Source organism: Phalacrocorax aristotelis, chromosome 6 (genome assembly GCF_949628215.1).
Source record: "Phalacrocorax aristotelis chromosome 6, bGulAri2.1, whole genome shotgun sequence".
Classification (NCBI taxonomy): domain Eukaryota; kingdom Metazoa; phylum Chordata; class Aves; order Suliformes; family Phalacrocoracidae; genus Phalacrocorax; species Phalacrocorax aristotelis.
Genome location: NC_134281.1, coordinates 58,095,231 through 58,109,013, shown reverse-complemented (window position 1 = coordinate 58,109,013; position 13,783 = coordinate 58,095,231). Strand labels below are relative to the sequence as shown.

General features: G+C 38.8%; 1 protein-coding gene across 8 annotated transcripts in view; it reads left to right on the top strand.

The window, feature by feature from the left end:
- EVI5 (ecotropic viral integration site 5) overlaps positions 1-13,783 on the top strand; it is an 84,394-nt gene that overhangs the window by 8,917 nt on the left and 61,694 nt on the right. For 5 of the 8 annotated variants that reach the window (XM_075098123.1, XM_075098126.1, XM_075098125.1 and 2 more), the window contains exons 2-6: positions 3,776-4,005; positions 8,125-8,314; positions 11,385-11,609; positions 12,628-12,702; positions 13,353-13,478. In XM_075098123.1, coding sequence (XP_074954224.1) covers positions 3,857-4,005; positions 8,125-8,314; positions 11,385-11,609; positions 12,628-12,702; positions 13,353-13,478 — 765 coding nt within the window. In that variant the 5' untranslated portion in view covers positions 3,776-3,856. Of the gene's footprint in view, positions 1-3,775; positions 4,006-6,209; positions 6,310-8,124; positions 8,315-9,533; positions 9,678-11,384; positions 11,610-12,627; positions 12,703-13,352; positions 13,479-13,783 lie in introns of those variants that run through there. The other 3 variants (XM_075098127.1, XM_075098128.1, XM_075098124.1) reach the window with 3 other exon arrangements.

The following is a 13,783-nucleotide window of genomic DNA, read 5'->3' as shown; positions in this document are numbered from 1 at the left end:
AATCACTTCTCTAAAGCCAGGAGGTGTTAAACCGAAGGCCCATCCAGAGTTTCCTGTGTTTCCTGCAGTTGGTGATACCCAGTGAAAGTACCTGCCATCATTCATAGGGAATTTATTCTCATTGAAATTAGTCTTTCCACCTTTAAATATACCAATAACCTGATAGCTCTGTGATTTTTTTTTTTTTTTTTTTTAATTGGGGAGCCCTGGTTTCACAGAAGGGGCTAGGATGAAACCTTTAGCTCTTTCTTTGTGCTGGCAGAGGAAAGAGGTGCATAGCTCTTGGGAGTCAGTAGGATTAATTTCTGTACTACATGCATGTATTGTCTTAGTAGGGCAGTCAGTAGGATTGATTTCTCTACTACCTGTATGTGTTGTCTCAGTAGTGGGATGTGGATTTCTTGTTGCAGGGATTGTCAGTGTAAAGGTGGGAAGTACCAGTGGTCTGTGGTTTAGCGATGGCTAAGTACAACTATCTTGTCAGATGGAATGGCGTGCACAGGGTTGAAAAACTTTTGATGCATAGCGGGGATTTTCATTCTTAAAAGAAGGGTATAGGCTTGGAAGGGCGAGTGTAGGAGTACTGCGGGTGTGCTGATAGGAATACTGGTGTCTTGCTCCTAGGAAGGTTTTCTCATCTTCAAATTCCAGTGACCTGTTTTCTGGAAGGCCTTAAGTCACTTATCAAAGAATAACTCTATGAAATCTTCTGTCACTGAATATAAATTTTGGAATTAACATAGGTGGAATGACAGGATATGAAAATCCTGTTACTCTATCCTATTTAGGGAAAGGGATAATGAACTGATACTAAATGCCTTCGTGTCTAGGTCCAGGAGTCTAGGCTGATGCTGACCATTTGAGAGCTGGCTTTAGATTTTTAGGAAACCCTGGCCAAAGGGATATAGGTTTGAATACTTAGCTATTAATCAGAATCTTTTTTTTCTCTTAAATTAGCTTGGCCCTGGGTGACTGCCGTAGGTGTTTTCCCCAAACGAATTCTTCATGTGTTTTTGTTACAAATGTCACTGTGAGCCTTTTGATTTTTAAACATTTGATTTTTGCAACTGTGCCTTTTGCTTGTTGTATGTGTTAACGTTTTCAGACTAAGGATTTTTTTTGGTACTAATTCTCTGAATACATTCCTAGGAAACTCCAAACTGCTTTTAGAAACGGGAGTATTGTTAGACCCACTGTTCTGATTTAACTGCTGTCTTGCATGGTTTTCTTGACTATACTTTTTCTTAGTATTCTTCACGTAATTGGTTTGTACAAACATTTGCAATAACTTTTTTTAAACCTAGTGATGTGTTGGTGAATGAATGTTAGTAAGAATCTTGACTTCTGTCCCCCACCCCATCCCCTGCTTTCAGCTATCTTAACGTGGAATGTGAGCCTCAATGTGTAAGCCAGACTCGGCTTGGATTTACTACTTCACCTTAAGTCTTCCTAGTTACTTTACAAAGTAAAGAGATAAAACCTGATTGTATACTTCCTGGTTCTGTCACATAGGGTATTAAGCAAAGTTAGTGCTTTTCTAACGCTTATGTGTAAGATTCTTAGAATTGGTGACTCTTAAAACCTGCTGTGTATGACAGTCATATTTGCTATGTTCTTAAGACTGGCCCTGTTTCTGCCAACATTTGTTTTTGGAATAGTGGAGTTACTTGTCCTATTTTAGAAAGCTTAGAGCCTTTGAGAAAATAATCAGTCTTAAGTGAAATGTACAAGTTACCTTTATCACAATGCTGTTTTATTCAAAGTGAACTAGCAATAACTTACTCTTTCATAGTGATAGAGAATAAAGGATATTGACTGTGTGAAATAATAATGCGGATATTAAGATTTAGAAACATTTAGTAATTTTTATTCCTTTCTTGTATAAAAGATGGTGTCAAATACTAGTACTAGAAGTGATTTTTCTAAAGATTATCTTTAAAAGATTGTGTTTAGTGCTTGTTTGGTTTTTGTTTTTTTTTGTTAAATACTGAAATACTTAAGCTTTCCTGTCCAATGGTGACATAAGCATCCACTGGAATCTTTCTGATGCTTACGTTGGGACCTTACTATTCCCAGCTGTGGGTTGTATCTGTGGATCTGAAGATTTTTAGCAAAATCTGTTACTGTTTCCAGAATGAATGTTAAGCATATGGAAATTGGAAGCTTCTTTGCAGCCTTCTAGGAGAGCTCTTAAGTGTCACTTTGCTGGAGGAGATTGCGTCCTGCTGTTTTGTTTGGCCTGTATTGTACCTCTTGTTTTCTGAAGGCATTCAATGTGTCTTCCTTCTGATATGACATGAAAATAAGATACTGCTGGATTTGATTCACAAAGTTCATTGTAGCATTGTATCTAAATAAAAGCTGCTGCTTTAGCAACCAGCCACTCGGTCTGTATGCTGTCCTTCAGATAAATGCATGGTGTGCTGAGATGGAGTTACTTTTTCCAGTTGAAATCTGTTTTAATTAGATTCTATTAGAGGACCTTGGGAATGGACTTTTTTCCTGTCGCTCAATGTCTTTAGTATCTTAGCCGTTATTGTATAGGCTGTACTGCAGAGTTGTTTGTGATGACCATTGAGCAATTTTGTGCTTTGAGGAAGTTGGCAAAGGTCAGAATAAGTAGTTGCCAGCATCACCACTTCAAAGCAAGTTCTTCCTCAACCTTGGTTTTGACAAGTTTTAACCTTTTGCTGGGCAGCTAGCTCTTCCTTTAAGGAGCATCTGGGTTTTCTCTGAGTTGGGCCAGGGGGCAAACTGAACTGTGAATCGCTGTAGGTCCAAGCCTCTTACATATTCAGTTGCTGAAGGAAGCTCTAGTGAGGTGTTTGTTGGAAGATAACTCCAGAGGCTGCTGTTTGTTCTGTAGTGATCGGTGACTCTGCCAGGCTGCATTACCCCATAGCACTGGTCAAGAAGTGGCAGCAGATTATGATCAGCCCCAGTTACCCTCGTTCTGGGACCCACGGTTTCCCTGACTATCTGCTCAGAGCTCCCTTCTACTCTAGTAGCACCTCTCGCTTTTCCTCCAGGACCCCTCACAAACCCCAGGATTGTCCAGGCACTGGCAGTGGAGTTGGGTCAAGGTCACTTGGTGTAGAGGTGACCTGCAGAGAAAGTGAGGCAGGAGAAGAGCTGGCAGCACGAGGCCTTTCACGTAAGATGTTCAGGAGCTGTTGTAGATTCACAGGTGTAAATTCTTTGTGACTGTTTACTGCACACTGGCGGGGACGCTAGAGGATCTTTTGCTTTGGTGTAGGACCAAAATGTGGTGCCCCTCCTCCTCTGTCCTGCTGCTGTAGGGATTGACGAAGGTGAGCAGTGGGTGGTCTGGAGTGTTTACATTGACATACTTGTACTGCTCCAGTGTCCATCAGTAATTGACTGTTTCTTTATCTATTTTTCTACATTTTCTGTGCCATCATTAGTTGATCAAGTTGTTTTAAAATAAGCTTTTATTTCTATTTATTTTTGCAATGGGAAGTCTGAGCTGATCCCGGGTTCTGTGGTATTTCTGCACTGCAGAAATGAGCTCTGAGTATATGTCAAGAGTTCCTCTGAGTCTTCCTTTGTAGATTACTTGCATGTTGCCTCTATAATACTGTGTTGCTGTTGATGCTTGTGTTGGTTCTGACAGCCTTGGGTGTTCTGGAGAAATAAGTAATCTCAGTGTCACTTCATGCATATTATATATATTTTTTTCCTCTCTTCAGCAGCAGGTTTACTGAAAAAAGTATTAAAAAACAGCGATTGCATCCTCTTCTTTTTTTCATCACAGGTGGCGACAGGCAAGGTTGCAGGAAAGCTGAGCTCTACTCTCTCATGGGTGAAGAACACCGTATCACACACCGTCAGTCAAATGGCCAGTCAGGTGGCAAGTCCATCTGCCTCATTACACACTACATCCTCCTCTACCACTCTGTCTACACCTGCGTTATCACCATCCTCACCAACACAGCTGAGTCCAGACGACTTAGAATTACTTGCTAAACTTGAGGAACAGAACAGGTGAATGGAAAACCTTGTGGTCTTCGAAGTATAGTAATGAGACTACAATTGGTTTGTTGCAATTTCAGCATTGAGGCTGTTAAAGGGGAGTTAAGTAAAACTTTGTGATACAACATTTCAACTTCAAGGCCCTGAGGTTTAAGAAATTGTGTTCTTGCGCTATATTTTTAAAAAGTCACTTCTTTGTGGAACTCGAGGTGTTTTTTGTCTCCTGGTTTTATGGGGGTGTTTAGCTGCCTCTAATCCTAAGACTTTACACTGGAGCCATGTGATTTTTCACTATCCAATTTCATAGAATCATTTAGGTTAGAAAAGACCTTTAAGAACATTGAGTCCAACTGTATTTAAAATAGAGTGCACAGGGATGAAACTTCTGTATAACCTTCCCACCTTCTAAGATCAAAAATGTAATTTCTGTTAGCTTTTTGAAATGTTAGATTTCTGAATTCCATTTTCTGTTATTTTTTTCCGCTTTTGCCCAGCACTTGCTTTCTGCTATATAACCTGCGCTGTTTAGGGATGGAACAGTGTTCAGCCATCTTTATTTGCAAGAAATGGTACATGAATCCTGCTGTTATGCTAATGGTGGCAGATGCATAATGTCTTAATTTAATGAAAAGTAAATTCCTAATCAGTCTTCTCTATTCATCCTGGCTTTTTTTTGGTATAGTAAGCAACCATTTTCTTGGCAGCCTTTCCATGAGTATATATTTATCTTTACTATCTACAGTTCATTATGAAACTTTGAGTTGGATCGGTTGCTCTTGACATGCACAGTGATTGCACATTGGCAAGCTTGCTAAGAAACAAAATTGGACTTTATGATTGCTTAATGCTGAATTTCCAGAACCCGTACTTATTTGCACTCTCAAGGCAGGACTTAAGTCATCTGGCCTTGTGCAAAATTTGGTAACATTTGACAAGTGTGCTTCAGTTGTTCATGAGAGATTGACTCTAAAGGGAGATCTTGAGCTCCAAATAAGTTTTAGATACAGCAGATAGCTGCAGGGCTTTGCCTGCTGAAGATTGCTATCCCTTGTGCTGTAGTGAAGTGCAGAGTTTGACAGCTTAGCTCAAACTAGCTTCTGTTCCAGTCTCTGCTGTCATGCTGGACTTTGCACTGGGGCCATTGAGGTACTTGAGTTTTTTTTACTCTGCTGATTGTTATGAGGGTAGTAACTTGCAGTAGAGGAGAAGTAGGGGAGGAGGGGCTAATGCCATTATGTCACTGGGCATGTTTTCTCTCATGTTTGTATTCTGCATCCTAATAGCAATGCTATTTATGGGCAATTTGTTATATCTGTCTAGTTCTTGACTGAGAATGGAAGGCAACTTCTAGAACTACCTCATCCTCTTGTCCTTGTGGTTTATGGGATTGTCTTTCATCGGAAGATGACCTATATGTAATTTTTGCTGTGCAAGTAGCAAATTGAGGATTTATCGAAAGAAGAAAAAGAGTGCTTTTAAGAAAGCTAACTTGTGTTTAATCTGAGGCATTTGGCTCTGTTCATGACTAAGTGACTAACTTTGATTCGAAAAGCAGTAGTATCCGTTCTTTGGACTGCTTATCTGTGTTAGTGTAGTGTCTTTATGTCTAGAGTCATCTCATTAAGCCCCGCAGTTAGGCTATTTTGCTTCTTGAAGGAAGAATGTGAGCTTGGGTTTGCTAGCCTTTCTTTTTCAAGCCAGCTTTCCTTATTTAGTAAATAAGCTAGCCAATCCTGTCTGGTTTTATTTAACTATAGCCACATGTTGTTCAATCCCACATGAGTCCTCTGTGTGAATTCTGATTGGAGGCTATCCTATCTTGTGTACCTTTTCTTGTGAGATACTACACTTTTAATATGGAAATGTGATGTTCTTATGCTGTGTGCACAGTAGTTTCAGAAGAGCTTGCATCTGTGTTTTAGCACAGCGGCACTTTGTTGACAAGGAATTGCACTCAACACAGGGAATTACTCTTATTTCTGCTTGCTGGAAGAATTGCTGGTGGTGGATATTTGTAAAAGTTTCCTTTTCACCTTTGGCTTTTATGTCAATAAGGAGAATATGAATTAGTTAAACAGTTAGAAATGGAAAGAACTCAAGCTATGTCTTGTAGCATTTTGCAATCCAATTATACTGAAAGTCCCCTCAGAATCATGAGGTAGCTCGGTCCAGAGTCCTGGTGGAGCTGTTTGGCATTAGTAAATCATTTATAAAGCTTTAGGTGAAAGAAAAACAGTGACTAAATTCCACAGAACTCGCTACTTACTGTAAAAAGAACTTCCGATTTTCAAATCTAAGGACAATGAGTTTATCCAGGTAAGGTCAAATTACAGAAACATAGAATAACTTCTATAGAAAGCTGAAAGCGACTACTTAGAACCTTTTTTTGTAATCATAATGTGCTGCTTATAATCTGTGCTTGTTTTTCCTCTGTGATTACTCTGAATTTGATCTGTAGGCACTGTCTCAGATTGAGAGGAGGAGTTCCGAACCATAAATTTTCATTATGGATCAGTACAGGCCAGGCTTCTAAACATTAAAAATGGATTTTGTTACTTTTTCCTTAAAACAAGATTTTTCTGCATTCCTTCATATGGACTAAATTAAAATTGGCCTTCAAAAAGCTTGATTTTTTTTTTCCCCAAAGGCACTAATATTTAACCCTTTTCCAAACAAAATACTGCTGCAGAGACTGTACTTGTCTTGATGAATTAAATTACCTTTTTTCTCCAACTTCCATAAACACCAGTAAGTAAAAGCTGGGAACAAGGAAAGCTAGTGTAAAGATCTCTTATCATAGCAGAGAGCTTAAAAATTGTAGGTATGCTGAGATTTGTATATAGTCTTGGGTGTGATGTAGCTCAGGTTATAATTTATTAAATATCTAAAACCGAACCTGACCTTGCTGAAATGCTGGGGGTGTGTGTGTTAGCTTCTGTGTCGGTGCATTGAGGAATTATTCAACCAGATCACTCTTATTTACAGATGTTGGAATTCTTGGAGGTTAAAGCACAAAGGAAGCTCTTGATAATACAGCAAAGCACTTTTTCAAGTTACTCTGAATTCTTGCTCTTAACCTGACGTGGTCTAAAAAATTTCTCCCTGCTTACGGGGCTCAATATTAGTTGAGGACGAAGCATGCCTTTTTGCCCAGAATCCCCAGCTCCTTGCAAAATTGATGCCCGTAACAAACAGCTGACAGGGAAGCCTCTTCAGCAACTTGCCCAGCACTTGGCACATCTTCATGTATCTCTCACTCCCTGATAACCCCAGGAGTTCTCAGATCTGAACTCCAGGCTTTAATTACACATTCATTAGCTATACTAACTGCTATTGTGGCCTGTTCGTCATTCTTTTGGTCCGAGATTTTTCCCGTGTTCACAAATCAATATGGTGTTTTATAAACAGTTGTTAGCAAGTATCAGTTGCTTTAAAATTGCTTCAGGTTTTAATTATGCTGTCTGTACTTACAGTGTCAATTAAAAAAAAATTGTAATTAGGTAGACTTTTAGGAGGCTAATTTTTTGTCTTTTCTTTGAAATTACTGTCTCTTGCAGTACTTTGACATTTGACATTATCATTGAGGATATTTAACTTCCTTATGTGCTCCTTGTCAGTCTGATGCACGACAGCCGTGGGGTTTTTGTTGCTAGTGAAATCAAAGCCCTCTTGCTGGTACTTAGGCCTCGGAACAAAACTTGTGCATCTGCCCAGTAGGGCTATTAATCTCCAGCTGATGAATGTGTAATAGTGTTGGACTTGCAATGCTTCTGTATGTTCTCTAATTTGATACCTTTATGTATTAAGATCTAGTTCAAGGGACCACAAAACACTTGTATTAAAATCTCGCTTCTCTGTCTGCATGATGTGACATTCTTACCCCTTTCTTAAAAGGCTGCAATGTGAGCTGTTGTTCTGTCTGCAGAATTACTTGATCTCAAGAAGAAACAGTAGTATTGACCAGTTCTTTTCAAATTTAGTGTAAATGGATGCTGGAAAAACTGTTCCACTGAACCTTTGGGTGCATTTTTTGTAAAGAGGTTGGAACAATTGACTTCTAAACAAACAATTCATAGTGTGGTCCTGTGATTAGAAGGTGGTGAATTTGTTTTTTACGTGTTTTCTTTGCAGACTCTTGGAAACAGATAGCAAATCCTTGCGATCAGTAAATGGGTCAAGAAGGAATAGTGGGTCTTCTCTTGTATCTAGTTCATCAGCTTCTAGCAATCTCAGCCATCTTGAAGAAGACTCATGGATCCTGTGGGGGAGGATTGTGAATGAATGGGAAGATGCACGGAAAAAGAAAGAAAAACAAGTTAAGGTAGTAGTGGGACACTGTTTTTGAGGATATATTTGTAATGTGATATCAGTGATACTGTTTGATCTTCCTATTGGTTTTATTTTTCTAAATAAATATGTAGTAGAATCTTCCAGTTGGATATAGTTCCATCCCTAAGCTTTGGTGGTTCCTATATAACTGCGACCAGGCTTTGGTAACAGTTTTGCCGAGCAAAAGTCTCTTATTGAAAACTAGATGCATCTCCTATATTTTTGAATACTAAAGCTTTTGGTCTACCTCTACTGAGAGATTCCCGTGAATACAGGGAAGATTTGCTTCATGTTTCCAAAATGGAACACTGCAAACCCACTTAAGGGCCCCTGACATCTGGATGCTATGATTATTTTCCCACTGAGAAGCTGTCTTTCTAAAGCATTCTTATTAGAAGAGCTGATAATTCTACTGTGTGGGGCTCTGAGTTTAGTTTTTTGTGCATGCCAAGTGTGTTGACCCCAGGGATGACCTTAAGCAGAGGAACACAAAGTTTCTAAATTCCGAGTGGACCGGACAAACGTTGGCCAGTGTGTCTGGGTTAGTTGTGGGCATGTACAGAAGTGGAATTCAATTACCCTTTAAATTCGAACCAGAACGCACGGAGGGCATTTGAACACATCCGTGTTTCAGAGGCAGCAAGTACAGCAGTGTGGGATTTTTTTGCTCGTAGGCAAGTCTGCTCTGCTTTGGTTCTTTATTGGCTCTAGTCGGTAGTTTTATGTGCAGAATACAAATTTCAAGGTCTTTTGAGCAGTTTGAAATGTGTGTATATGAATAGGTTGTGGGAAGGCAGAACAATACGCTGAAGTAAAGTATCTTTTATGTGAAGCAATTGTGAAGGGAGAACATGACTTGAGAGAGGAAACAAGGGAAGAAAATGAATTCAAGACTTTCTGCTTGCATGGGCAAAACAGTTTCTGGAAAGATGTTCCCAAAAGGCCGTGAAAAGAAGGCCGCATGAACCTGGCAAGAGAAGGAAGTGAGATGGTAATAAGTAGATCTGGCTAGATAGAATTCTTCTGAACTGCCTGCATTTGAACATTTTAGTGTCATAAGTATCACTTGTTTCTACAGCTGGCCAAGTATAATTTGGGGAGTATTTGACTAACTTTCAGTAAATATTTAATGATATTGCTAGTGAGTGTTCCTTTGCTAGTTAAATAATTCTCAATATTTTTTTGTTTTTATTTTCTTTGTTGAAAATCAGCCTAAACTGTATCATTCTGCATTTACGATGGAATACCAGAACATCCATACCTATTTCCTGACTGTGCCAGTAGGTATGACTTTAGCAGCGTAGGTGCCTTTTTGTCTTGGCTGTAAAAGCTGGTCTTAAGTTATTAGATACCTGGTAAGTTTGTTTTTGTTTTAAGTTTTAGACATAGGCGTATATACCTTCCTGCATAGGTGATGTGTTCTATCCTCCCGTCTCTTGATCTACTTCAGAACTCGCTTCCTGTTGTGGAGGGCTTCTGAAGGATTACTCAAGTCCTGCTTTTCAGTGTGCGTAGTACTGTGTAGAAAAGTGTCATTTTAGTGCTGCGTAGCAGGTGCGTTTTCCTGCCATTCCTTTAGGAATTCTGGAAGGATTAACCCTGTTCTGCCAAGCAGGAGCATGGTAACTTCAAGAAAACCACTTGCTTATGCCTTGTTATTAGTAGCCCTTGAGGCTTTAGATGACTGATCTACAATCTGATAGTGCGTTGTTGACAAATGATAGCTAAAGACAGATGTGGAAAGCTGATGTGCTGATGTCTTGGTGTTGGAAGTCATTTAGGAAACAACACAGGGTGTTGCATTTGTGTTGTGGACAGGACAGAGTTGGAGTGGCACTACTAGGATGGTTCTGAAGGAGGCTGGAGATCTTAGGGATACTATAAAATTGAGGTCAGCGATGCAAAACTCGATAGCAGGAGTTCAAGCTTAACAAAAACAAAACTTGAAAGCAACAGTCTTTTTAAAAGTTATCACTGTTGTGTTAATTAATCAGTTTGGAGAAGTAGGAGAAATATTCGGAACAAACAAGAAAAAGAGGACACTTTGCAGCGTAGGAGATTACTCTGGCTGTAGAATAAATACTAGTGGCAGAAACTATCCTTTAGGAGACAGAATATGGAGACAGAACACTTGATAACAGTTCTTAAGGTACCAAAAATTATTAAAGGAACCCTTTTCTCTTGAAGAGACAACCTCCTAGGTCGGACTGACCCTACTTGCAAAAAGTACCACTAAGAGAGTCTGTAAACTTTCTGACTCACGCTTTTTTCCTCAGTTTTCAGATCAAGCAACAAGACTATTTTCTGCTTGTGCTTTCTGAAAAGACAGGTATCAAGTTCCTAGATCTATTGATCTGGGAAGGTTTTGTATAACACCTAGGAAGGAATTGAATAATATCTAGCTTTTTTTTTCAGGGGAGATAAATTTAGTTAATTCAATAGAAGTAAACCTCATGCTTTCTTGGTCTGGTATCTGAAACTACATTTAAATGCTTTCTTAAAAGAGAACTTGGGAATACTGGCACACCAGAGAAGTTAGACACAACTTGTCAAGTTTGTCAAATGACTTCTGCTAGTAGTGCTGTGCAAGTGTGTTTGTTGCAGTTGGCTGTGCTACAGTTAGTTCTACTTTTTATCATTTACCTGTCTTGGAAATAAGAAATCACCAAGTAAACTTATCTCGATCACTACAAATATAATTAAGGGTGTTACTTTCAGTCGTCTTCTGTGAAATATAAAAATAACTGTATTAAATTCTGGCTAATGGGAGTTCTTGTTGAAAATTACTGGAATATTATGTTTTTCAAGTAGCTTGTGTGAATAAGGGACTACTCTCATTAGCCACTAAAAATGATTTGGAATCTTCTTATTCTGTTACCTAACAATCCATCACACAAAACTTGAGACTTACACATTATAAACAGTGTGGTTGGTTTGTGACATAATATAATTGTTTTCTGAAGTTATGAGGAACTTAATTTGTTGAAGTGTTTTGTTCTTTAGGCTTATGTTTATATTTCCAGGAAATATAAATGAATTTGTACATATTTTTTGTGCTTTAGGAGCTTGTTCGAAAAGGGATACCTCATCATTTCAGAGCAATCGTTTGGCAACTCTTATGCAGTGCTCAAAGCATGCCAATCAAGGATCAGTATTCAGAGCTTTTGAAAATGACATCTCCGTGTGAGAAATTAATAAGAAGGGACATTGCTAGAACATACCCTGAACATGATTTTTTTAAAGAAAAAGACAGCCTTGGGCAGGAGGTCTTGTTCAATGTAATGAAGGTAAGTCACGAATTCCTACAGAAAATACGTTAGCAAGAACGTGCACAAGGGTTTAGAAAATTGCCTTGTAGGTAGTGGACTGGCATCAGTTTCATGTGTTTAATTTTTTTTAAACTTACTCGACACTGAAATGGTTTAGCAAATTACATCCCAGTTTCAGAGAGAGCTTTCAAATATGGTATTCCTCTAGTTAATGGTTATACTTTATGAGAGATTTTTAAAAGCTTACTAAGTTTGTATTAAAACAGAGTCACATGGTAACTGCTGATAGTGTAATGGAATAATGTGTGCCATGAAGTGAAGTTAACAATGTTAACCAAGACAAAACATTTTAAATCAGAACTAGCCTTCAGTGTTCGGGTGTTTCTGAACCTGCAAGTGGTAGCAGCAAACGGCAGGTACAAGCTGATGCGCAGTTGTTGCAGTGCCCAGGCACAAAATGAGGATGCCACTGTAAAATTGCTTGCGTTGCTTTGTCTTGATTGTACTAGAGCTTAAATTTTGAAAGACACTTTTCCATACGATGTAGTTTCAACAGAAAAGGCTTCCAAATCATAGTAACTTCCGTAACTCCAAGGTGAAGATGCAAAGTGCGTGGAGATCACTGCATTTCCTCCACCCATAAATAGAACTGCAGCACGTAATTTTTCTGAAAAGAACTGTTTGGTTGTCAGGTCTGTCTCCTACAAAAGTAGTAGCCTCGTGTGGTTTGTTGCCAGCTGTCTCTTACCTTTTGGCAAATTCCTGGAGTTGAAAACTGCATGTATGTTCCTGTAGGTATGCCTTAGTTCTGGCTTTGTACAGAGTTTGTACTCTGGCTCTGTCAGAGTTTGTACCTCTTTGTAGCAGCAGGTAGCAACTAGAATATCTGACTAGGACTTCTGAATAGAATGTCTGTCCTCACTGGATTTGGGAGAGGAAGAGTTAAGTTATTAGCAAAATAACAGCATGAACTGTGGTTAATTTTTATTAATAATACTGTTCTAATTGTGGAGAGTCTTAAAACTTTATTTCCTAGGCTTATTCTTTGGTGGATCGTGAGGTTGGATACTGTCAAGGAAGCGCTTTTATAGTTGGATTGCTGCTTATGCAGGTAAACATGATATTAAAAATACATGAACCTTTAAAATCCGTGCTAGAATGCGTAGTGTATCATGGTGGTTTACTGCGAATCCTTTTAATTTTCTGTAGTCATTTTGTTAGAACGGAGTTGTCAAGGGCAGCTGTTTACTCTGCAAATCAAATGATATTTATTCTCTCATTCCATTTGCCAAGATGATGCTATCTTTGAGTGGGAGAACACATTTATTTCTCAGAGCTAAGGGGGGAATTGTGGACTTGAAAGGTATTTTGGTGAATGTTGTTCTGACTATGAACAAACTTCTCATTTCAGTTCTGTTCTGCTGAATCTCCTCCCAGTTCAAATGGAACTTGACGGTTACTTTGATAATCTTAAAGCTGCCTTTGTAATACTGCCTTTTGCTTTATGACAAAGTAGGGTATTTTATAAGAAATTTACAGACCTCCATTTCAGCTTATAAATTACTTGATGGAATTCAATACATACAAAAGGTCATCACAGTAATTGGTTATAAATTCCTTGAAACAAAAAACAAATAACCCAAAACCAAACAAAAGAAAAACCAACCCATGACACACAAAAACCCCTCCCAGACACTTCCTCTGATATACCCTTACATTTGTCCAGAGTGTTCACTGTGCTTTTTTTATTTTTAATTATAGATGCCAGAAGAAGAGGCATTTTGTGTGTTTGTTAAATTAATGCAAGATTACAGACTACGAGAGCTCTTTAAACCAAGCATGGCTGAACTGGGCCTTTGTATGTACCAGTTTGAATGCATGATACAGGTACATACAACATCTTATCAAGCTTTCTTCAGCAGCCATTAATAAGGAACTTGGGAATTACTGTTCAAGAGCAGGCGTACCTGTTGGCTAATAGGCTGTTCTCTTGACAGGAGCTAGTTTCAGAACTCCAGAAGTGAATGCATGTGGCCGCATGGCCTACTCTTTTACCCTTTGGCAGACAGTGACTGGCTTTAAACACTGAAGCGTGAGGGTTTGTATTGCTACAGCTTAAGTGTATGAATGTCTAGTTCTCTTTGGATTGAAGATTCTGAAAGTTAGTGTCTTCATAGTCAATTTATAGCTAT